This window comes from Pongo pygmaeus, chromosome 8 (assembly GCF_028885625.2).
Source record: "Pongo pygmaeus isolate AG05252 chromosome 8, NHGRI_mPonPyg2-v2.0_pri, whole genome shotgun sequence".
NCBI classification, from domain to species: Eukaryota; Metazoa; Chordata; class Mammalia; order Primates; family Hominidae; genus Pongo; species Pongo pygmaeus.
The window spans coordinates 107,124,846-107,149,877 of record NC_072381.2 but is presented as its reverse complement, the minus strand read 5'-3'; the positions used below and the strand labels follow the sequence as shown (position 1 = coordinate 107,149,877).

The window sequence follows — 25,032 nt, the reverse complement described above, 5'->3', positions numbered from 1 at the left end:
CTAGTCTTGAACTCCTGACTTCAAGTGATCCACCTGCCTTGGCCTCCCAAAGTGCTGGGATTATAGGCGTGAGCCACCGTGCCTGGCCCAGAAGCTTTGCTGGTAACATAAACAGTTGATTAACCCATATTTTATATATGTATTATACATTGTACTCTTACAATAAAGTTAGAGGAAAGAAAATGTTATTAAGAGAATCATAAGGAAGAGAAAATATGTTTACTATTCATTAAGTGGAAGTGGGTCATAAAGATCTTCTTTATCATCTTCATGTTGAGTAGGCTGAGGAGGAGGAAGGAGGACAGGGAGGGAGGGGTTGGTCTTGCTGTCTAAGGATGGCAGAGACAGAAGAGGTGGAGGAGGTGGAAAGGGGAGGCAGGAGAAGTGGCACACTTGGTATAACTAACTCTGTGGAAATCCATCATAATTTGTGTCTAACATGTTTACTTTTTTATTTCTCTGAAAATGTTTCTATATGGTACCAGTCTTTTTTCCACAATTTGCTTTAGTTCTATTACCTGTATCATAGAATGGTTCATGTTGTAAAAGAAGTCAAAAGCAGTCTTGAATAATTGGAAACCTTCATCCAGATTGTCTAATGTCAATTTGTTTCCTGGCTCTGCTTCTTCTATGTCTTCTTCCTATTGTCTGGCACTGGTTGGGGAAGAACGCATCTCCATCATGTCTTCTTCTGTTTATTCCTCCGATGTTGTGTCTATTAGCTCTGGAATTTCTCCAAGATCCATATCTGCAACCTCTTTTGTAATTTCCTTGATTTGACTCTGTGGTAAATCCTGTGAAGTCATGCACAACATCTGGACACAGTTTTCTCCTGCAGAAATTTGTTGTTTTGGACTTGATGACTTTCGTGGCTTTTTCCAATTCTTTTTTTTTTTTTTAATAGAAACAGGGTCTCACTATGTTGCCCAGCCTGATCTCAAACTCCTGACCTCAAGCCATTCTCCTGTCTCAGCCTCCCAAAGTGCTGAGATTATGGTCATTAGACACCACCCCCAGCCTTTCATGGCTTTTTCTTTTTTTTTGGAGATGGGGTCTCACTCTGTCATGCAAGCTGGGGTGCATTCACGTGATCACTGCTTACTGTAGCCTTGGCCTCCTGGGCTCAAGTGATCCTCCCATCTCAGCCTCCTGAGTAGCTGGGACCACAGGCATGCACCACCACACCCAGTTAATTTTTTATTTTTTGTAGAGATGGGGTCTCACTATGTTGCCCAGGCTGGTCTTGAACTCCTGGATGCCAGCAGTCCTCCCACCTTGACCTCCCAAAGTTCAGGGATTACAGGTGTGAGCCACTGCACCTGGCCCATGGTTTTTCTGTAACAGCGATGGCATCTTCAGTGTTGTAATCCTTCCAGATTTTCATGATATTCTCTCCAATTGGGTTTTCTCCCACAGTATTGACAATCCTTTGCATAGAGTACCATATGTAATGAGCCTTAAAGGTCTTTATGACCCTCTGATTTAGAGGCTGAATTAGAGACATCTTTGGGGCACCCATGGTTGGTGCTGAATTCGTGGGGTCATGGGTAGCCAACGGCATTGTACAGTATCAAAAGAACTTTAAAAGGCAGTTCCTTACTGGCGGGGTACTTTGTGATTGCAGAGACAGAATCAATGGAACCAATCCAGTAAAAGGGTTTTTGTTGTCCAGGCCTTCTTGTCATATAACAAGAAGACTAGCAGAAGATTAGCAAGATAAAAACTAGGTGTTTTTCTTTTCCCTTCAAGACTTAGGGCTTAAAGGTTTATAGATAAGGGCACTCCTCATCATAAACCCAATTGCAATTGCACAAAGCAGGGTTACTGTTCCTGCCTTAAATCTTGTAGGTCACTTTCCTTCCTTACTAATAAATGTCTTTTGCAGAAATTTTTTTCAGAATAGGGTACTTTTGTCTACAGTGATTTTCTTCGTTCTTTTTGTTTGTTTGTTTTTGTTTGTTTGTTTTTACAGACAGAGACAGGGTCTTGCTATCTCAGTGATTTTCTTAATAGTGTCTAGAAATTCATCTGTTGCCTCTTGGTTGGCAGAGGCTGCTTCTCCTGTTATCTTGACATTTTTAAAGCCAAATTTGTTTCAAAATTATCAAACCATCCTTTGCTGATATTAAGTTCCCCAGCTTTAAATTCTTCACCTTCCTGTTGCTTTAAGTTGTCATATAATGACTTCACTTTTTCTCTAATCACATTAGAGTCTATAGGTATGCCTTTCTTACAGCAATCCTCCATCCACATAAAAGCTGCATCTTCAATACAAGATAAAAAGGTATTTTGCAAAAAATGGAAGATTTTCGTGCCTGCTGGCATAGCTGCAGGAATGGCTTCACAAATTGCCTTTCCTTTCCTTTTCTTTTTTTTTTTTTTAAACTTGTCCTTACACTGGATTCATTTTTCTTGAAATGGCAAGTGACTGCAGCTGCAGACCTCAGTCTGTGGTACATATCAAGCAATTCAACCTCTTCTTGTAATGCTGTGACTCCTCTCTGCTTCTTGCGAGCACTTTCAGCCTCTCTCATGGCACTTTGTGTGGGTTCCATGGAGTTGTTCAAGTTTTACACTATTGCACTAAACACCATGAAAAATATATGAGAACTGCGAAAGATAGCTTTTTTTTTTTTTTTTTTTTTTGTCTGAGATGGAGTTTCACTCTTCTTGCCCAGGCTGGAGTGCAATGGTGCAATCCCAGCTCACTGCAACCTCCACCTCCTGGGTTCAAGTGATTCTCCTGCCTCAGCCTCCCAAGTAGCTGAGATTATAGGAAAGTGCCACCACACCCAGCTAATTTTTGTATTTTTACTAGAGATGGGGTTTCGCCATGTTGGCCAGGCTGGTCTCGAACTCCTGACCTCAGGTGATCCTCCTGCCTCGGCTTCCCAAAGTGCTGGGATTACAGGCGTGAGCTACCGCACCCGGCCAAGAGATCGCTTTTTACTGCAATACACAATTTATTGGAGAGAGGAACTACTCATGTGGAGATGATTAGTGTCACAGGGCATTTTAAGTGGATAATCACACTTGAGCTCACCACACTAGCAACAGGAGATGGCTATGAAAATATTACAGTAGACCAGGTGCAGTGGTTCATGCCTGTAATCCCAGCACTTTGGAAGGCCGAGGTGGGCGGATCATCTGAGGTCAGGAGTTCAAGACCAGCCTGGCCAACATGGGGAAACCCCATCTCTACAAAAAATGTGAAAATTACCTGGGAGTGGTAGTTCATGCCTGTAATCCCAGTTACTCAGGAGGCTGAGGCAGGAGAATCGCTTGAATCTGGGATGCAGAGGCTGCAGTGAGCCACGATCATGCCACTACACTCTACCCTGGGCAACAGAGTAAGACTCTGTCTCAAAAAAGAAAAAAAAATTACAGTAGTACAGTAGGTACTACAGTTAATTTTATACAGTTATAATTTAATACTTCCTCTTTACGTTTGCTTACATTTCTCTCAGCTGCAAATGGTGCCATGTGTGGTGTTTGTGTGCATGAGTTTTGGTAAATTTTAACTTTTTGTAATAGACTTGTGTATATTTTATGGTAGTAAATGATAAAATACTCTCTATGTATATCTTACGTGTTCCTGACATATTTAATATTTTCTTTTTTGTTTGTTTGTTTGTTTGTTTTTGAGGCGGAGTCTCGCACTGTCGCCCAGGCTGGAGTGCAGTGGTGCAATCTCGGCTCACTGCAAGCTCCGCCTCCCGGGTTCATGCCATTCTCTGCCTCAGCCTCTCGAGTAGCTGGGATTACAGACGCCCACCACCATGCCTGGCTAATTTTTTGTATTTTTAGTAGAGACGGGATTTCACTGTGTTAGCCATGATGGTCTCGATCTTCTGACCTCGTGATCTGCCCGCCTCGGCCTCCCAAAGCTTTAAATTAATTAAAAAAAATTTTTTTGAGCTGCATCAGGGCTTTTAATTGAGAGTTTGTAAAGTCCTGATTTTTTTTTTTAATTTAAGTTCTAGGGTACATGTGCACAATGTGCAGGTTTGTTACATATGTATACATGTGCCATTTGGTGTGCTGCACCCATTAACTCGTCATTTACGTTAGGTATTTCTCCTAATGCTATCCCTTCCCCCTCTCCCCAGCCTACAACAGGCCGCCGTGTGTGATGTTCCCCAACCTGTGTCCAAGTGTTCTCATTGTTCAGTTCCCACCTATGAGTGAGAACATGCAGTGTTTGGTTTTCTGTCCTTGAGATAGTTTGCTCAGAATGATGGTTTCCAGCTTCATCCATGTCCCTACAAAGGACATGAACTCATCCTTTTTTATGGCTGCATAGGATTCCATAGTGTACATGTGCCACATTTTCTTAATCCAGTCTATCATTGATGGACATTTGGGTTGGTTCCAAATCTTTGCTATTGTGAATAATGCTGCAATAAACATATGTGTGCATGTGTCTTTATAGTAGCATGATTAATAATCCTTTGGGTATATACCCAGTAATGGGATGGCTGGGTCAAATGGTATTTCTAGTTCTAGATCCTTAAGGAATCGCCACACTGTCTTCCACAATGGTTGAACTAGTTTACAGTCCCACCAACAGTGTAAAAGTGTTCCTATTTCTCCACATCCTCTCCAGCACCTGTTTCCTGACTTTTTAATGATCGCCATTCTAACTGGTGTGAGATGGTATCTCATTGTGGTTTTGATTTGCATTTCCCTGATGGCCAGTGATGATGAGCATTTTTTCATGTGTCTTTTGAGAATTGTCTGGGGTTTTTTTGTGTGTTTTTTTTTTTTTTTTTTTTTTTTTTTGAGACGAAGTCTTGCTCTGTTGCCCAGGCTGGAGTGTAGTGGCACTATCTATCTTGTCTCACTGCAGCCTCTGCCTCCTGGGTTCAAGTGATTCTCCTGCCTCAGCCTCCCGGGCAGCTGGGACTACAGGCATGTGCCACCACGCCCAGCTAATTTTTGTATTTTTAGTAGAGACAGGGTTTCACCATATTGGCCAGGCCAGTCTCGAACTCCTGACCTTGTGATCCAACCTCTTCGGCGGCCCAAAGTGCTGGGATTACAGGTGTGAGCTGCTGTGCCTGGCCTTAATTTTATTTTATTTTTTAAGAGATGGAGTCTCACTATGTTGCCCAGGCTGGTCTTGAACACCTGGGCTCAAGCGATCCTCTCACCTCGGCCTTCCAAAGTGCTAGGATTTACAGGCATGAGACACCATGCCCAACCAATTTTTTTCAAAATTTCTAAGCTACACAATTTGCGAGATTTTTCAAATTGTTCCATATCTTCAAAAACCTTTCTAATATATATGTATATTTTTTAATTTGCATATAAATGGACCCACACAGTTCAAACCCATATTGTTTAGGGTTACCTATTTGGTTCCATTAGTTACTGAAAGTAGTATGGAAACCTTCAACTTGTAACTATATATTTTTCTGTTTCTTCTTTAGCCTATCAATTTTGTTTCATTCAAAGTTTTGAAACTGTTATTAGATGCATGTATGTATGGGTTTGTTATGTCTTCATAATGAATAGACCTCTTTATCATTACAAAATTTTGCTCTATATTCCTGATACTATTTCTTGTTTTTAAGTTTCCTTTGTCAGATATTAATATAGCAATTCAACTTTCTTCTTTTTACTTTCAACCTGTGCCTTTATATTTTAGGTAGATTCTTGTTGCCTAGGCTGGAGTGTAGTGGCACGATCTTGGCTCACCGCAACCTCCGCCTCCCGGGTTCAAGCTATTCTCCTGCCTCAGCCTCCCGAGTAGCTGGGATTACAGGCATGCATCACCATGCCAGGCTAATTTTGTAATTTTAGTAGAGACGGGGTTTCTCCATCTTGGTCAGGCTGGACTCGAACTCCTGACCTCAGGTGATCCACCCGCCTCTGCCTCCCAAAGTGCTGGGATTACAGGCATGAGCCACCACGCCTGGCTGAAGTGGATTTATTTTAGGCAACGTGTATAATTGGCTCTTGATTTTATGTCCAATTTGAAAGTCTCTGCCTTTTAATTGGAGTATTACATTTAACTTATGAATATAACTGAGTTAAAAACTACCATTTTGCTTCCCCCCATTTTTCCCATCTACTCATTGTTCTTTTTTTTTCTTTTTGTGCCCTCTTTTTATTTTACTGAGGTTTTTTTTTTTATGATTTCATTTTATATCTGCTATTGACATTTTAGCTATCCGTTTTTGTTTTCTTTTTTTAGTGGTTGCTATAAGGCTCACAATATACATCTTTAACTTATCACAGTGTACCTTCATGTTATTTATTTTTTTAGATGGAGTGTCACTGTGTTGCCAGGTCTGGAGTACAGTGGTGCGATCTTGGCTCACTACAATCTCCCCCTCTTGGGATCAAGCAATTCTCCTGCCTCAGTCTCCCCAGTAGCTGGGATTACAGGCACGCGCCACCATGGCCAGCTAATTTTTGTATTTTTACTAGAGACAGGGTTTCACCATTTTGGCCAGGCTGGTCTCGAACTTCTGACCTCAAGTGATCAGCCTGTCTCCGCCTCCCAAAATGCTGGGATTCCAGGTGTGAGCCACTGCACCCGGCCATAGTGCACCTTCAAAATAATGTTGTATTATTTCACGTTACATGTGAAAACCTTGTAATAGTATGTTTCCATTTGCCCTATTCTTTCATTGGTACTATTGTTGTCATACATTTTAAATTTGTGTAAAAATAATTTCTGTTTACCCATGTATTTACTATTTCTAGTGCTCTTTATTATTATTTATAGATACAGGTGATATAAGTTTCCTTCTGCCAAAGAACATCTTTTTTTTTTTTTTTTTGAGAGGGAATCTCACTCTGTCGCCCAGGCTGGAGTACAGTGGCACAATCTCGGCTCACTGCAAGCTCCGCATCCCAGGTTCACACCATTCTCCTGCCTCAGCCTCCCGAGTAGCTGGGAGTACAGGCACCCACCACCACGCCTGGCTAATTTTTTGTTGTTGTTGTTGTTATTTTTAGTAGGGATAGCGTTTTGCTGTGTTAGCCAGGATGGTCTCGATCTCCTGACCTCGTGATCCACCCGCCTTGGCCTCCCAAAGTGCTGGGATTACAGGTGTGAGTCACTGTGCCCAGATTTTTTTTTTTTTTTTTTTTTTTGAGATGGAGTCTCGCTCTGTTGCCCAGCCTGGAGTGTAGTGGCGCAATCTTGGCCCACTGCAACCTCTGCCTCCCAGCTTTAAGTAATTCTTCTGCTTCGGCCTCCCAAGTAGCTAGGATTACAGGCATATGCCGCTACGCCTGGCTAATTTTTGTATTTGAGTAGAGACAGAGTTTCACCCTGTTGGCCAGGCTGGTCTCAAACTCCTGACCTCGTGATCTACCCGCCTCAGCCTCCCAGAGTGCTGGGATTAGAGGTGTGAACCACTGCGCCCAGTCAAGAACTTCTTTTAATATCTCTTGTAGTACAGGACTTTTGGCAACAGATTCTCTCAGATTGTTTGAAAATGTCTTTATTTTACTCTCATTTCTGAATGATGTTTTTGCTGGATGTAGGATTCTAAGTTAACTATTTTTTTTTCCTGTCAGCACAAATATTATTATTACATTGTCTTCTGGCTTACATATTTTCTGGCAAGCAATGTGAACTCTTATCTTTGTTCCTCTATACATAATGTGTCTTTTTTTCTCTAGCTGCTTTTACTATTCTTCCTTTAACATTAGTTTTATTACAATGTGCCTTATATCTACCATTTTTCTCTTTATTATGTTAATGGGTCTTTAAAATAATAGCTCTTTAAATGTCCTTGTTGCTAACTTCATCATCTCCCTCATTTCTGGGTCTATTTCTATTGACTGCTGTTTCTCTTGGTTATAAGTCACATTTTTCTGCTTCTTGATATGTCTGGCGATTTTTATTGAAGTTAAGTGCTAGATTTTGTTGTCTTTCTTTAAATTATATTGGACTTTATTCAGGAAGGCAGATAAAATATTTATGGAATAGTACAATCCTTCTGATACATTTTTGAAATCTTCATTTAGGTAAGTTTAAAGTAGCCTTTACTCTAGGGCTAGTTTAGTGCCACTGCTAAGGTGTAACTATTGTGGCATCTTGTTTGAATGCCCTAGGTATTCAGCAAGTACTCTTCATTCTGGTTAGTCAAAATTCAAACATCTCCCAGCCCTCTGTGAACTCTGAGAATTGTTCAGCTTACAAATTTTCAGTTAATTTTTGTCTGACCTAGTTGAGTCAGACCCAACATATGCAATCCATATTATTAATATTTAGGAACAAATTCAGTAGAAACACTTTGAAAATTTCTGAAGCTCCTTCTCGGCCTATCTCCCTTCTCTTTAATAGTCTGCCTCCCCAAATACCTATATGTCTCCTTAGCTTGGCAGGACCTTCAAGTTCTCCTTGTTTTCCTTCTCTTAGGATTCCTGTCCTGCACTGCCTGATATCCAGTATCTGACAAGAATTGTTTCCCAGTTCTCGGTTACTCTATCAAGTGGAAGTTCTGAACTACTTTAAAATACTGCATACCCTGAGTTACCCAACTGAATTTTTTGAATTTCACATATTTTTCAGAGAACCTTCCCTTACATTAACTATTCATCTATATATCTATATCTATATCTATATCTATCATCTCTGCCTACTTCATTCTCTTTCTTCCCTCCTCTTTTCTCAGTTACTACAGAGGGAAGTCTCAAATGGATGTTGGAAATGGTATATATAGTGAGCATTTTTATGTCCTTTTAAAGATAATTTACTAAGACATTTCTGATATTCCCTTTCCCCGTTTTTTTCCATCTATTCTTGGGTCCAAGTGCTAGCCTTAACTAACATTGATCATTTACAAAGGCTCAACCTTCATGTCTCTCAACAGTAAGGAGGGTTTGAACCTGAAGCTTTTGGGTCTCTAATATTTTATCCTTTTAACTGTCTGCTTGGTCACTGTGTCTCTTTGAGACCCTCCATCTGCCCATGGACCAGAAGGGTAAGCCGATAGCATTTAAAGGAATTTAACAGTCTCCTCTGGGTACTAGTTAGCATTGGAGCTCATGAATCTAATTGTTTTCCTTGTCAGAGATACAACTCTTTTGGTTGCTATATGCAAACAAGTGCTAAAAATGGCTCAGCAACTCTTTGAACCTGGCTGCTCAAAGATCACCATGTTTGTCTGCTTAGATTGTTTTGGACAGTTATCTAATAAGTACACTGCACAGCTGAGCTGAATTTATGCAGTTGGAATCCATCGCTACATTGAACACACCTCAGAAGGACATTTCAGAATGGATCAAATGTAATTTCTGAGAAACCATAGCTATAGCTTGTATATTTTGAGAGTAAAGTGACATCCTCTCCCATTCGTTTCATCTTTTGCTCATCTTTTATACAGGATTTATTTATTTCAGTGTCAGGGCTGAGCCTTGAAGAATCTGCCTTTCAGGTGATTGCCCTGCTGGAGTCTAGGCTGTCAGTGTTGGTCACAGATATATCCAAGCTAATGGTTGGTCCTTCCTGCAGCTGCTGTCTCGGGGGCCCTGCTACACTTGTGTAGAATTTTGCACTCAAAATTAGCTACTACAGTAATGTAAAGAGGAAGAGGTGGTAAACAAAAGAGAAAATACCTTGGGTTCCTTATTTTCCCAGTCTTAGAAGGTGTGACACTATCTTAATCTAGCTGCCCATTCACTGGTCAGTTAAGCAGCTGACTCCAAACCATACTTAGTGTTACTGGCTCAACCTTCTATGTCCTTACATCTGTGGGTGTGCCTGTTGATGGTGGTTTATCTTGATTCCTCAGTTTGCATGTTAGCTCCATAAAGGTAAGACTTGGCTCTGAGGGCTTTCGAAGCCTGTCAAAGAGTGCTGAGAACAGTGCAGAAGGTACATCAGGGTCTAACTCTAATCTTACCACGTGACCTTGATGAGAGATTACTTTCTTTTTTGGTTGGGCCTGTGTTACTAAATTAGTCTGCAAACATGTTGACTGTTTGTTGTTTCTTAGGACTCTGTTAGACATGAAAATCCATAATGTCACACTGAGCCTCCTTCAGAGTGCTAAGCATCTAGCTATGAGAGATTTCAGTGAGGAAATCAGTCGTAATGGCATGTTGTTTCTCTAGGAGAGGGGCTGCCACTCTGCCTGCGTCCACCTGCTAATGCACGAACCCTAAAGCAGTATATTCTTTCCTCAACAGGAAATCCCTCATTGGGAAACCTGTAAAATGCAAATGTCTTCCAGAAAGGGTGGGGACAGATGAGAGGAATTTTCTTATTTATGGATGGGGTTGAAAGGGAAGCTGTGGAAATAGGTCACTTCTCCCAATTTCAGGCCCTAAAAAATAGTTATTCGTAGGGTCATATCAAGGCAAAAGAAAATAATAGTAACAGCTACACTTCTTAAGTGCTTTCTATGTGCCAAGCACAGAAAGCTTTCAATACATTGTCTTATTTAGTCCTCAGAACCAGCTATATATGATGAAGTTATTAGTATTTCCGCTTTAAAGATGAACAAACAGGCTTACCCAGCTCCACCCTGCTGCTAACTGGTGAAGATAGGATATGAGTCCAGGCAGGCTAACTCGAGCCGTGCTCTTAACCACTATGCCATCTTGCCTATCACTAGCTACTAATTGGAACTTTTCAGCACCCAGATGCAACTAGACCCAACAGTGACCTGCCAAGATCTTTACTTAGAGAACATCTTTGCAGCGCTGTGCTTCTTGTTTAGCTTCAACTAATCTTGAATTTGGAAGAATGTGGGTTTTAGGGAAAGAAGAATTGGCTTTTGCTTCTCCCTTATCAGAATCCCTCTTCTAAGCTGTCCAGCATCTGACTACCACTTAACATAATTGTTACAATGCCATCAAGAGGCTCTGCCTAGGCTGGTGAAATTGCAAGGTTAAGGACAGACCTTTATTGCTTCTGGGAGAAAAGAGGGCTATTCCTCATTAGGAGACACATAACCAGTTCTGGAAAAGGCCTGGTTTTAGGAAAATAGAGGAAGAGTGGGAGGCTAAATGTAGTCATTTCAGAGGAAATAAAAGATAAGACCTTCCATTTCTCTTTCAGTCTCTTGCCCACGTTTATAGAGCATTTTAGACCCAATAACAAATCCAGAGAAGAGAATTAGGCAATGCCCTGAGTAGGTCATTCTCATTTTTGTAGGAAAAGTTGTCTTCCTTTGAGTTTGAGGAAATTTGCTGGGTATTAGAAAGAAGATGACTTCAGCCTTTCTGGCTGACAAATGGTATATTTGACTTGTGATATTGTCTCTCCAGGATGATGAGAGGGAGATTTCATTGTGTATTTACGATTAAAAACTGCCTGCAGCTGCTTGGACCTTCCTCTCCCCTCTAGCAGTCCATTTGCCAGTGACCATTGTTGAAGGCCTAAGGTATGCTCAGCACTATTTTTTTTTGAAGTGTAGTCTCACTGTCGCCAGGCATGATCTTGGCTCACTGCAACCTCACTGAATCTCCTGGGTTCAAGCGATTCCCCTGCCTCAGCCTCCCGAGTAGCTGGGATTACAGGCATATGCCACCACTCCCGGCAAATTTTTGTATTTTTAGTAGAGATGGCGTTTCACCATGTTGGCCAGACTGGTTTTGAACTCCTGACCTCAAGTGATCCACCCACCTCGGCCTTCCAAAGTGCTTGCATTAGAGATATGAGCCACTGCACCCAGCCCAGCACTATTTCTTTTAGGGATAAGACAATTATGCTAGGACCAGGAGGTCAGAAAGGTCAGAACAGTGAACAGCTTAGAAAGGTGGTGTGGGGAGCAAACCTGATTATTCAGTCCTTCTTTTTTTTTTTCTGTATACCTACTTTGTGGTCCAGACTTCTTGCTTCTTGATTCTGTGGGCACCAGGATAGATGTGTCCCAAATCCTGAAACATCATGAGGAATAAACTCTATTACCCAACTTGCCGTGGAACAAACTCATTATTTCTCCATTATCAGCCTGCAGAATAAGTAGTGCCTGCCCAACCCCCTCCACATTATGGGAAGGAGAAGCAAGGGCAGTGTCTGGACTTAGCCTGGTGATGCTCTTGTTTATGTTTTCAGAGTTTTATGACTCAGGCTGTCCTTTCCTGCTTTGTGGAAGAAATGGGTTCAAAAAATCATATTCTCTAGTGAGTAAACAGCTAAAGTAGAACAATGATCAAGAATCCAGTGGGACAGATAGATGGAAATTATTATGAAAATCCTATAAAAAGGCTTTTTATCTTTTTTCCTCCTGATTCCATTTTAACTCCTTTATCTGTTTCAAGTCATCCAGAGATTAATTTTTTTATGATTAGGAGTTGGACAGGGTTAAAGCAGAACTGCATGGAAGTGGAACAGAATGATGACAGTCTATTTGGGAAAATGGAAGATTAGTCTTGAGATAGGAGCATTCATTGTAGAAGGGATTTATTGAATCTTTTAGCACCCCACCCCGAGCCTGAAGACTACAGGATGGCAGAGGCCTGAAGAGCTCAATTAAAGATCAAAGACCTTTGAATTTCAAGCTTCCGTCTAAAATGAGTATTGAGTAATCAAAATAGCAGCCAAAATCAGATATTGCTGACAATGAGTTTGGAGTGGTCTATAAAATTTTGTTGGTTTACACCAACTATCAACAGGGTTGAGCAGGGTGTTCAACTGCTAGTATTGAAAATTGTCAAACCCTGGAGCCCTAAGGAGCTGGGTAGTCATTAAAGCTCAAACAGCAAATCAAGGCTTCACCAGGTTACTTTCTTAGCTCTCCACAAATCATACTTCCAAACTTCTTAGGAGAAGCAAGTTTGAATTCCTTGAATCTTTGGTCTCTGAAGGCCAAGTTTAGCCTGTAAACCCAAGAATGTGCCCCAGGTTAGACCAGCCTGCACTGAGTTGAGCACAGCCTGCACTGGGTTGAGCACTAGGAAGAGCACTGGATTGAGAGAAAATTCTGGTATATAATCCCAGTTTTATGACTTTGGGCAATTTAAAATCTTTCTGGACATTTATTTCTTCCTCTGTGAAATAAGGGTCATGAACTAGCTAAGTGATTTCAAAGGCTCCTCCCAGAACTATTATTTTTTTCTTTATATATATATATATATATTTTTTTTTTTTTTCCACACCTGTGATTCCAGCACTTTGGGAGGCTGAGGTGGAAGAATCACTTGAGACCAGAAGGTCAAAGGTGCAGTGAGCTGTGATTATGCCACTGCACCCCAGCCTGGGTGACAGAGTGAGATCTTGTCTCAAAAAAATAAATAAAACGTAGAGATGGGGTCTCACTCCATCATCCAGGCTGGTCTTGAACTCCTGACCTCAAATGATCCTCCCACCTCGGCCTCCCAAAGTGCTGAGATTATAGGTGTGAGCCACTGTACCTGGTCCAGAACTATTATTTCTGTGGTTTTGTCCATGTAGTAGCACTTGGCCAAAAAGAGGTATGATAGCTGGGCGTGGTGGCTCATGCCTGTATCCCAGCACTTTGGGAGGCTGAGGCAGGCGGATCACCTGAGGTCAGGAGTTCAAGACCAGCGTGGCCAACATGGTAAAACCCTATCTCTACTAAAAATACAAAAATTAGCCAGGAGTGGTGGCAGGCACCTGTAATCCCAACTACTTGGGAGGCTGAGGCAGGAGAATCACTTGAACCCAGGAGGTGGAGGTTGCAGTGAGCTGAGATTGCGCCACTGCACTCCAGGCTGGGCAATAAGAGTGAAACTCTGTCTCAAAAAAAAAAAAAAAAAAAAAAAAAGGTATGATTTTCCATATCACTGTCCTCAGATGCTAGGAATAACTCCAGGCCCTCCTGGCTACCATATAACCAGCTGATTCATCTTATTCGAATACATCAGACACTTTTTCTTTTTTCCCCTCCCTCACATCAGATACTTCCATTTTCTATTTCTGTTTTTTCTATTTGTTTCCATCTCAATAGCCTTCATCCATTTGGCACCTTCTATTTGCTAGGCCCTATCATTTTTTTTATATTTATTTTGTATACTATCTCTAATCTTCATAATGTTATAAGAAGATAGTATTGGGACTATTTCACCATTAAGGAAACTAAAACCCAGGTCAAAGTCATGTAACTAGTAAATGATGGTTCAAAATTTGAACCTATGTTTCTGATTTCGTAGCCTCTTTATTCCCCACTACCATCCTGTTAGGTTCCTGGTTTATTTCCTATTCTGTAAGAAGTCTCTGTAAGCTTCTCTGTTAGTATCTTGTGGTCTTAGCCTCATCTGGCAGCCTGGACCCTAGGAAAGACCATACATTTTGCCCTGGTTGGGAGAGGGCTGGTGGCAGCCTCACATGTTTTCCCCAAACAGGTTAAACTGTAGATGTCAGCTTAAATTGAGAAGAAAGTAATGAACACAAGTTTGCTGTCTGGTCACATCCTGTTATTTAGGTGTCCTCTCACTGTTACTCTGCTGGGAATTCAGGTCAACAGAGATTCGAAACTGAGTAATTTTTCAGGCACAAGGCAAAGCCCTCTGGCATTGAGACTGAATAGCCATTGCCAGGAACTTTTCCATGTTGGTGATTCTTGTTTTGCCGCTGCTACCTTCAAGGTAGAATTTATTTTGTGTTTCAAAGGCCTTGCTGAAATAAATGGAGCACAGGGTACTGAATAGTCTGTGAGGAATGCATATTATGTGTGCTAGGATGTGTATGTGTCTGAAACCTTGTCAGCAATTTTGAACTAACCTTGTGCACTAGGATCTCATCTACTTCCTGTCTTGAAGACATCCTGATCCTGATGTGGCCAACAGCCTCACAACCTGCATCATGCAAAGCCAGGCCTCTTTGTTTAGTTTTTCTTTAGTACAACCTGTGTCACTTTGCACTACCAAAGTTATACTGGCCATTCTCTGAGTTCTGGCTGATGCCTTGGTAGTTAACACTGAGAATGGTGAGGTCATTGTGGGAAGCTTGCTTTCACATTGCATAGACAATGTTAGCCCGGTGCAGTGGCTCACGCCTGTTATCCCAGCACTTCGGAAGGCTGAGGCGGGCGGATCATGAGGTCAGGAGTTTGAGACCAGCCTGGCCAACATGGTGAAACCCCATCTCTACTAAAAATAACAAAAAAAATTAGCCGGCATGGTGGTGTGCACCTATAATCCCAGCTACTCAGGACGCTGAAGCAGGATAGTTGCTTGAACCTGGGAGGCAGAGGTTGCAGTGAGCCGAGATCGCGCCGTTGCAGTCCAGCCTGGGCGACAGAGTGAGACTCCATCTCAGAAAAAAAAAAAAAAAAAAAAAAGAATAGACAGTGCTGTTTCCTCTTCACCAGAATCTGCCATAGGCTGAATGAAGATGTATGAGGCCCTAGCCCCTGGCTTATCGTTAGAACTATCTTGAGATAGCCAGAACTCCAAATACTCCTTGTCACCAGAAAGGCTTTCATTATAAAATTAGTAACCATTATTGACTGTTGATTATGTGCCAGGCATTGTACAATCGTTATCTCATGTTATGCTCACATCAGCCTTATAAGATGTAGATGGTGTTGTCTTCATTTTATAGATACTGAAAACTGAGGCTCAAAGACATTAAGAAACTTGTGTAAATTTATTTTGCTAATTAGTGGTTGACTGGGAACTAAAACTTAGGTCTCTGACCTCAGTCCTATGTTCTTGATGGCTTTGCTGTCCTCTCAGGCCCCTTACCTCCAGAGGCTTCAGCGGCAGATGTTTAGGCCCTGCCAAACATTGCCCACTTTGTTTTCCCCTCGCCTAAGTTGAGGCAAAGTGTTTTAAGGCAAAGAAGAGGGCATGAGATACTTGAAACTGAGGCCATTTGTGTATCCCTTATCTTCTGCTTGAACCCAGAAGGTGTTCCTTTGTGGTGAAGAATCACTTATGCACATAGAATCTTTGGGACAGTTTGAAATAGGTAGGTACTTTCTAGACTGTGAAAGTAGTTACTTTTGAGTCATAGGAGCTGTCTAGGTAGCTGTGTAGCCATTGGGATGACAGTGTTTCCATCAATTGTATGTTTCTTAAAACTTCTATTCAGGAACTTGAAAACTTTTATTCCCATGTCATTTTAGGAAGGTGAGTTCAAGTTCCATTTTATAGAAAAAAGGGCTGAGGCAGAGGCTAGGTGAATTGTCTGAAGTCCCATAACAAGAGCAGGACTCCCAGCTCAGTTAATTTTCTTTCTTTTTTTTTTTTTTGAGATGGAGTCTCACTGTTGCCCAGGCTGGAGTGCAGTGGTGTGATCTCGGCTCACTGCAACCTCTGCCTCCTGGGTTCAAGTGATTCTCCTGCCTCAGCCTCCCGAGTAGCTGGGATTACAGGCGCCTACCACTGCACCCAGCTAATTTTTGTATTTTTAGTAGAGACGGGGTTTCACCATCTTGGCCAGGCTGGTCTCGAACTCCTGACCTCGTGATCCATCTGCCTCAACCTCCCAAAGTGCTGGGATTACAGGCATGAGCCACCGTGCCTGGTCAGCTCAGTTAACTTTCTATCAGGCTCTTGCCAAGACCCAAGTGTCTGTCTCCTAAGGGTCATAGGTGGTGGTGTGAGGATTCCTTGGAGAGCATGTGACCTGTAGGTGACTTACTGGCTTTGAGGCTACCTTGGGCTGAGGTGGTTGGCATGATTCTAGGAAGCCCACAAGCCCAACGGCCGATGAAAGAAGGTAGCCTTGTGCTTGCGGGGGCGTAGACTGTTAACTGATGGATTGGAAAGGGATTTCAACCTGAGAGGGACCTTTAGAGTTGCCAGGAAGCAGATACTGAGGCTGCAAATTGTGGTAAGCCTCAGGCCTTTAGGCAGAGGCTCTGGGAGATGGCCCTCTCTCTAAGTGTGGCCCTCACCATGTCCCAGGCCAGTGCTGAGACTCAAATGAGACATGTTCCTTAAGTCTCAGCTACAGAAAGCAAAGTCCTAGGCTAGGCAAGTACCTGCTAGTGTTCTGAAGTCTTGGATGGGTTGGGGCCCAGACCTGAGCCTAGAATGTCTTTTTCCTTTGTGAGTAAAAGACAAGTGACAAGGGCAGGAGACAGCAGAGACTAGATGAACTGACAGGCAACTTTCCTCACGTATAAGAGGAAGAAAGGAAGTAAGCCCACAAGAAAGGGCCAGGGAAGGCCGGGCGCTGTGACTCACGCCTGTAATCCTAGCACTTTGAGAGACTGAGGCGGGTGGAGCACCTGAGGTCAGGAGTTCGAGACCAGCCTAGCCAATATCATGAAACCCCGTCTCTACTAAAAGTACACACACACACACACACACACACACACACACACACACAAATTAGCCAAGCATGGTGGCAGGTGCCTGTAATCCCAGCTACTCAGGAGGCTGAGGCAGGAGGATCGCTTGAACTTGTGAGGTGGAGGCTGCAGTGAGCTAAGATCGCGCCATTGCACTCCAGCCTGGGTGACAAGAGCAAGACTGTCTCAAAAAAAGAAAAAAAAAAAAGAAAGGGCCACGGAAGGGGGAGGTGGCAACGGGCAGTGTCTGGACAAGAGGAGAGCTGAGATCATGGGCACTATAAGTCTAGCCAGGCTTCTGGATTTCTTTCTTTTTTGTTTTTTTTTTTTTTTTTTTTTTTTTTTGAGACAAGGTCTTGCTCTGTCATCCAGGCAGGAGTGCAGTGGCGCAATCACGGCTCATGGCGTCCTCTGCCTTCCAGGTTCAAGCAATTCTCCTGCCTCAGCCTCCCAAGTTGCTGGGATTATAGGTGTGCACCACCACTAATGTTTGTATTTTTAGTACAGATGGGGTTTCACCATGTTGGCCAAGCTGGTCTCGAACTCCTGACTTCAGGTGATCCGCCCGCCTCGGCCTCCGAAAGTGCTGGGATTACAGGCGTGAGCCACCACGTCCGGCTGCTTCTGGTTTTCTTCCAAGGAGCTAGTAGCTCAGGGATCTTTTCTGCCCTCACCTCCCTGTAACAAACTAAACTAAACCATGCTGGCAAAAGCCAGCTTTATTGGGATAGGAAGAAATCACTCTTCTAAGTGAGACCTTAGACCTTCTACTGTGCTCTGGCAAGAGGAGAGAGTCCGGGTGATCAAAGCAGCCTTACCTGCAGCCTGAGGCTCTCAGGATGTAGTCAGAAGGTACAGCCATCTCTTCATATGCAGTAACCTCTTTCGCAGAAATTGACTTTAGCATGATGTTTGTCCTTTGGCACTTGACACCGCTCAGGAAAGGCTGAGCCCAAGTTGCTGGGTCTTAAGCATTGCTGAGGCTCCCCAGATTTCAGGGCATAGGAAAACATGTATTATTCTATTCTGCCTGGTTCCTAGGGGCTGATTCCATCTTGGAGGAATTTTGCCTTTTTCTGGGCTTGAGCCATTCACTTCTGAGCCAAGACCTTGGCTGCAGATATTCCAGCCACGAGTGCAGCCCACGTGCATGAGAGGACCAGATTACTTTGTGGGTGACTGCTGTTGCTGGGTACCAGTCCTCCTGCCTACAGAACCGACAAGTAGAATGAGAAGCAGAGGAACCAGCCTATACTACAGTCTGTGGGACACACCAGGCAAAATGATCTTGTAGAGCTGGATGTCTGAAGGGAAGAAAGCTGGGCCACACCTTTGCCCTAGCTGTTCCTTCCCTCCCAAACTGAACTCGGTAACTCTGCCATAGGGACACAAGCCTTCCCTGTGCCCTCCAGCCCTTCTCTCTCCTCAGGAATTTTTGGCAGCCAGAGTGTTTGCTACCAAGTGAAGTCTGCCTGGCACAAATTTGGACTGGTGCAGGGAACAGTGCAGAGGCACCTTTGGGCCTCTCAGGAGCCTGTCCTCCATCCTGACTCTGGCTAATTTCCTCTTCCCAACCCCCAGCCCCCTTCTGTCAGAGCCGTGTGTTCCTTGTCACTCACTAATCCCTCCAAGCTCGCCACTGAGCAGGGAGCTCTCCATGATGCCATAGGCTTTCCTCCAGGTCAGATCAACTTCACTCCGATGACCAGAGTGAATGATCATCCCCTTTCTTGGTCTCCCCTTTCTTCCTAGCTCACTTCTTCTGATTTGATGTGTAGTGCCTCTCCCCCGACTGTCCTTGCCTTTGATTCATGATCTTATAAGCTGAAGTCACATCTGGCCTGGCTATGAACAGTCCCTTCTTTCTGTAACCACAGATAGTCAAGGTTCCTGGAGTCAGTGGAAGTCTGAATCCTCCCCGCATAGAAAATCAGAGAGATGTTGTGGGAGAAAAACTCCACAGAACAAAGGCTCTAGCTTAGTCTTGAAAGCGTACCCTATACCCAAAGGCTGGGATGCCCTAAAGTTCAATCCAGGCACTGGATAAGAAGACTGAGTTGGCACTGAGCAATGAAAACAAGTAGCAGATGGTGCTGAGGAACATCCCAAGACTGAAGAAATGTGGTTCCCAGAACGGGAGAAGGAAGGAGACATTGGCAAAGTCTTACTCAGCAACTGTGACAGCCTGGCCAGGGAAAGCTTCAGGATAAGGCTGAGAGCACACTTGTGGTGTCAGGGATACTGGTGAGCTGAGATGTTCTGTAACCTCTTCTCATGCTCTTTTACCGTACTCAGAGTAAACAGACTTGGTGGCCAGGCTGGGCTGGTCATGAAAGGCAGGGAATAGAAGAGATTAGAAAGTCGCGGTGGGTGCAATGGCTCACGCCTGTAATCCCAGCACTTTTGGAGGTCAAGGCTGGTGGATCAACTGAGTTCAGGAGTTAGAGACCAGCTTGGCCAACATGGAGAAATCCCGTCTCTACTAAAAATACAAAAATTAGCCGGGCATGATGGCACACACCTGTAATCCCAGGTACTCAGGAGGTTGAGGCATGAGAATTGCTTGAACCCAGGAGGCAGAGGTTGCAGTGAGCCGAGATTGCACCACTGCACTCCAGCCTGGGCAACAGAGTGAGACTCTGTGTCAAAAAGGAAAAGAAAAAAAAAAAAAAAAAAAAAAAGATTAGAAAGTTGGCCAGGCTCAGTGGCTCACACCCGTAATCCCAGCACTTTGGGAGGCCAAGGCGGGTGGATCACCTGAGGTCAGGAGTTCGAGACCAGCCTGGCCAACATGGCGAAACACCATCTCTACTAAAACATATAAAAATTAGCCAGGTGTGGTGATGTGCCCCTGTAGTCCCAGCTACTCGGGAGGCTGAGGCAGGAGAATCGCTTGAACCTGGGAGGCAGAGGTTGCAGTGAACTGAGATCACGCCACTGTACTCCAGCCTGAGTGACAGAGCGAGACTCAGTCTCAAAAAAAAAAAAAGAGAGAGAGAGAGAGAGAAAGTGGTCCCAGAAACCTGAGGCATCGCTCCCTGTAGCCAGGCTGTTTTCTGGAAGATAAGTAATAAGCAAGGTTTCTTGGGAGTGTTGTCACAGACCAAACCCAACCCAGTAGATCAGCAGAATGGGGCTAAGGGATGTGGGATTTGCATGGCCTAAGCCCTGCCTGGCCCTTGATGTCCTCCAGGTGCTGGAGGTGGTGAGAGCCAACTATGACACGCTCACACTGAAGCTGCAGGATGGCCTGGACCAGTATGAGCGCTACTCAGAGCAGCACAAGGAAGCTGCCTTCTTCAAAGAGCTGGTGAGTGCCCCACCGCCTCTGCCTGTGTCTTAGGGGCCCGCCCCCAGCCACTGGGTTCTACTGTGCAGATGGGCCTCTAGGGAACAACTGCGGTTTGCTAAGGGCAGATAAAACAAGACTTGAGGGGTCTGCTGGGATGGGGTATGCAACTTCTCTCCCCAGGCAGTAAGAGAAGATGCTATTCGAGGTAGTATTGCCTACTTCTCCTTTGCAGCCATGGAGACAGCCCTTGCACAGCTCCAGCTGGGCCTGGGGTTTGACGTGTGTTCCCAGGAGCAGATCTGCCTCGTTATTCCTTAACCTGTCCTCAGGGCAACTAATAAGAGTAATTAATTCTTCCCCTTCTTATGGAATCACTTCTTCCTAAACTCCTAACTGGCTGCTGGTCTGAGTCCCCTCCCAATCTAGTTCTCCAGTCTCCACTCCCTGCTTTCCAATCACTCAGCTTCCTGCAGCCCTCACCCTTGGGCACTTGGAGCCATGAACATTTGCTCTGCCTCCTACTTAACTTCCCAGTCAGTGTCTCCACAGAGCTAGCCCTATTGATGGTCCCTTTCCTGTCCTGTGCTCTGAGCTGTTCTCAAGAAAAGCTCAGCCCCCCTGCAGTCCTGTAACCCTACCAGCTTGGTTTACACAAACATCCTGGCTGGGGACCGAGACCAGGACCTGCAGGCCTCTGTACTCACTTCCCCTGTCCTTAGACCTCCCTCTGCTGGGGCTGAACTTGGGTCAGCTCAGCTTTTACTTACCCCATGCCAAGTGTGGTGAAGGCACTGCGTTTTAGATCGTTTGTCTTGTGCTAAACACAGCCCAACTCTGATCCTGACATGACATTCCTCAGGATTTTGGACTTCCACAGGGTCAGGAAGACATGCTCTGGGGTGAGTTAGTTTGGAACACAGAAACCATTAGTGTAAAGTGATAGCAGAGTGGAGCATTTTTATGGGATGGTTGGCAAGTCTGTAAGTTGATGTGGAGGAAGTTCTGGGAGCCAATGGTTAACAGAGAGCAATCTATGAGGAGCTGGAGAGGGTTACAGGAGCGGTGTCTTGAGGCTCTGAGACACTCGCCACGGCCTTACTCAGTTCTGCTCATATTTGTTCCCCTGGCATAGGGGAGCAAAGAGGGTCTGGTGCAGTTTGGAGCTAATGAGCTCAAGTTTCCTGCTGTTTGCCATGCTGCCCTTTCCTCTGCTTCCTTCCTGATGACTTCATTAAGTTTCCTACAGCATAGCAGAAATTGAAGGATAGCTCCTGAGACTTTGGGGCCCAGGGCAGACACACTCTCCTCCTCCTTCCCCTTTTTGTTTCTCAGGCAATCTACACAGCTATTTCCTGTGGGGAAATCTCCTTGAAGAGTCTGCCAGATTCCTCTTGGAACCCTCTCAGAGTAGGGACTTGGGCCCTCTGACCCTTTCTCTACAGGCTTTTACCCTGCTGACCCAGGCAACACTGGGTTAGGGTTCTGTGGGTAGAGAGTATGTGAGGTGAGCAGTGGGCACGCAGCAAGGATACGCCCCAGACTTTCCTCTCGAGTGGGCAGGCATCTTTAGAAGGAGTGCTAGACTAGGAGTTAAGAACCCTCGGCCCTGCTCCCAAGCTGGGACTCACTAGCAGTGTCACCTGGCCCTGGCCATTGAAATTGGCCTCCTTGGATCCTACCCTTGCCATCTGTGCCAGAAAAGGACTGCATCTCTAAACGCTCCTTCCAACCCAAAAATGTAAATAAATCCAAAGGGAGAGTGAAGAGACTAGAAACACATCTAAAGAGAGGTGGCGCTAGAGCATGAGTCCTCTGGCCTCAGTTTCTCCTCCTCCATCAGATCACTGAGCAGCCCAGTCCCCCTTCTGCATAGCCAAAGCAGAGACAGATGCTTTCTTGTCTGTGCCTGCTTCTACCTCCCCAGGAGCCCAGGCGCTCTTCTTACATCCTCTAGAGTTTGTTCCTGTCCACCCCTCTTCGCTCCTTGCCTGCTGTCAAGGAACTGTTTGCTCATTTGCCTGCAGGGATAATAGCTGTTAAGGGTTCATTTCCTAAGAGAGAGACTTCTAGTGCCCCGTGTAGCAGGCACTGTCCTCTGCCATTTAGAACTGACTCTCTCCTGTTTTCTCTCTGGCTGTGCCCTCCCACCTTCCCCAACTACCCTTTCCCAGGTTCGATCCATTAGCACCAACGTCCGGAGAAACCTGGCCTTCCACACGCTCAGCCAAGAAGTCCTGCTCAAGGAGTTCTCCACTATCTCCTGAGGCCACGCCTACCTGAGCAGCCTCTGACTGCCCTTACCCATGAGGATCATGGGCTGGAGGGGGAGCGAGGGGAGAGGGGGCTGCCCCCGAGGTTGGAGAGAAACACAGATACCAAGTTCTCTTGGTGAAGACCACACTTCAGTGGAGCTTGGGCAGCAGGGGCAGGAGGGTTAAGCCAGGGATAATCTTATTTGGGGAGGAATGGGTGGGCACAGTGGGGAGAGGCCTCCAGGAATGTGGGGACTTCCAGAGTGGGCTCCCTAAACAGCCCCTCACATTTCCAATCTTGAGGTTATAAGCTGTAGCTACTGACTAATTTTCGGGAGCTGGTGAGGCAAGCCTCAGGGCAGTGCCAGCACCCTGAAAGTCAGTGGCTCTGCTTGGCTTCTGAAAACAGATCAACTGTCAGATATAGCTGGAGCTACATCCTGCTTCCTTTGGGCCTGGGGCTGTGCTTGGCTTGAAATCTGTGTCCCCTGCCCCCACTGGCACTTTGTCCAGTCATCGGGACCTTTGACTCAGATTTAGGTTAAGATAGGAATAGGGTACCTTTTTCCTTTTTTTTTTTGAGACGGAGTCTCACTCTGTCGCCCAGGCTGGAGTGCAGTGGCATGATCTCGGCTTTACTGCAGCCTCTGCTTCCTGAGTTCAAGCGATTCTCCTGCCTCAGCCTCCCGAGTAGCTGGGACTACAGGAGCATGTGCCACGCCCAGCTAATTTTTTGTATTTTTAGTAGAGATGGGGTTTCACCATGTTACCCAGGATGGTCTCAATATCCTGAGTTCATGATCCACCCGCCTTGGCCTCCCAAAGTGCTGGGATTACAGGCGTGAGCCACCACGCCCAGCCAGTTTTCCTATTTTCTGAATTCAGAATTGACTTCTCTGGGAAAACTGGAGATGAGAATCCGCCCAGTGCTCTGATGTCCGGCCACCGCCTTTTGAATTTTAGTTTTGGCACCAGGAGTACCGTTAGCTTTCCCCTTCCTCTGGCCCATTTGACTCATCAGCACAATAGGGTCACAACCTTAACTTTTAATTTCTAATCTGGTTTACTGTCTTTAGGGTGTGTATGAAATAAACATTGACAGGCTTTCTGGAGCCCTCAAGGTGCCTACTTTGCTGGTTCCCTTTCCAGCAGCTCCCCCGCCTCCCTAGCCCCCTCTCCTCTGGCAGCGTCTCCTGCCTCTGCTGAGCTCCCCTCCATGTGTTCCACTCCCTTACCCTGCTGTTGTTTACATCCAACCTGCCTGAGAATTTCCTCTGGGGAGGAATCTGTTCCTGTCATGGTCTAGTGCCTGGGAGGAAGAGAACTTTCTGGGGGTAGGGTGCCCTGCATCTGAAACAGGCCAGGTGAGCATCATGCATAAGGCCTCCATTCTGTCCACTCAGATTCTGGGTGGGGCCACAGGCAAATCTCCTGACTTCTGGGGAGCTGGCTTGTGGTTCCTCCCTTGGATAGCCTCCATGGAACCACTATAGGCTTTCCCCACAGCTGCCTCTGAAATAGCTGCTGCTTCGAGATCCTCCCTTTTTAAAGCACTTTCTAAAGCCCTCAGGATGGCGGGAGCAAACAGCACTGGTATATTCTAGGAGTAAGTGCAGGAATTCAGCAGTGAGAGCATATCTGGGACCACCTGGACTGCCATCCATTTAACCTCAAATCTCTTTGGGATACTTGCCCTCCCTGGGAACCAGAGTTCTGGCTCTAACATTGAGCAGCTATGCACTAGTTCCAGAGAAGCCACTAACAGGCTGCCATGTGTAGATGTAGGTTCTTAAGAGATCACAGGCTGGGTCATCTGATCACTGGATGGATAGCTCAGCCTGGGGCATTTAGTGTTTTCCCTGATAATAAACCCCCAAGGCAGCTGGATCTGGAGCTGGTGGCAAGTTGAAATTATTAAAAACTGATTTGTGTGGGACTGTCTTTAGTGTTGCTTTTTTTTTTTCTTAATCTCTGTTGCCCAGACTCATTCCTCAAAGATAGAGGTAAGGTAATCTCATAGGTGCTGCTCCCATCTGGCTAGGGGACCCCTACCTGCCCTTGTGAACTCTCTTCCTTCCTCTGAGTCTCCTGGCCCTAGTAGAGGTCGTTGGGTTCGGAGAGCTGTAACCTCTCTTGCCCTCTGGGTAGAAGGAGGGAGAAGGGAGTTAGTTCCCTTATCTCCAAACTTAGTGGTATTGAGGAGGCAAGCCAACCCATTTGGCCACTTATGGATTCCTGCCAGCCTTTCCTCCAAGTGAATGAGGACAGGTCTAGGGCATGGGGCACTAAGCAGAGGGCTCCTTGCCCTCCA

The 25,032-nt window shown here is 45.0% G+C and overlaps 1 protein-coding gene across 5 annotated transcripts in view; it reads left to right on the top strand.

The window, feature by feature from the left end:
- Positions 1-24,662, top strand: part of ARMH3 (armadillo like helical domain containing 3) — a 217,218-nt gene extending 192,556 nt beyond the window's left edge. For all 5 annotated transcript variants that reach the window (XM_063670173.1, XM_054436739.2, XM_063670172.1 and 2 more), the window contains 2 exons: positions 20,371-20,487; positions 22,641-24,662. In XM_063670173.1, the coding sequence (XP_063526243.1) occupies positions 20,371-20,487; positions 22,641-22,733 (210 nt within the window). In that variant the 3' untranslated portion in view covers positions 22,734-24,662. The remainder of the gene's footprint in view (positions 1-20,370; positions 20,488-22,640) is intronic.
- Positions 24,663-25,032: the final 370 nt, after the last annotated feature.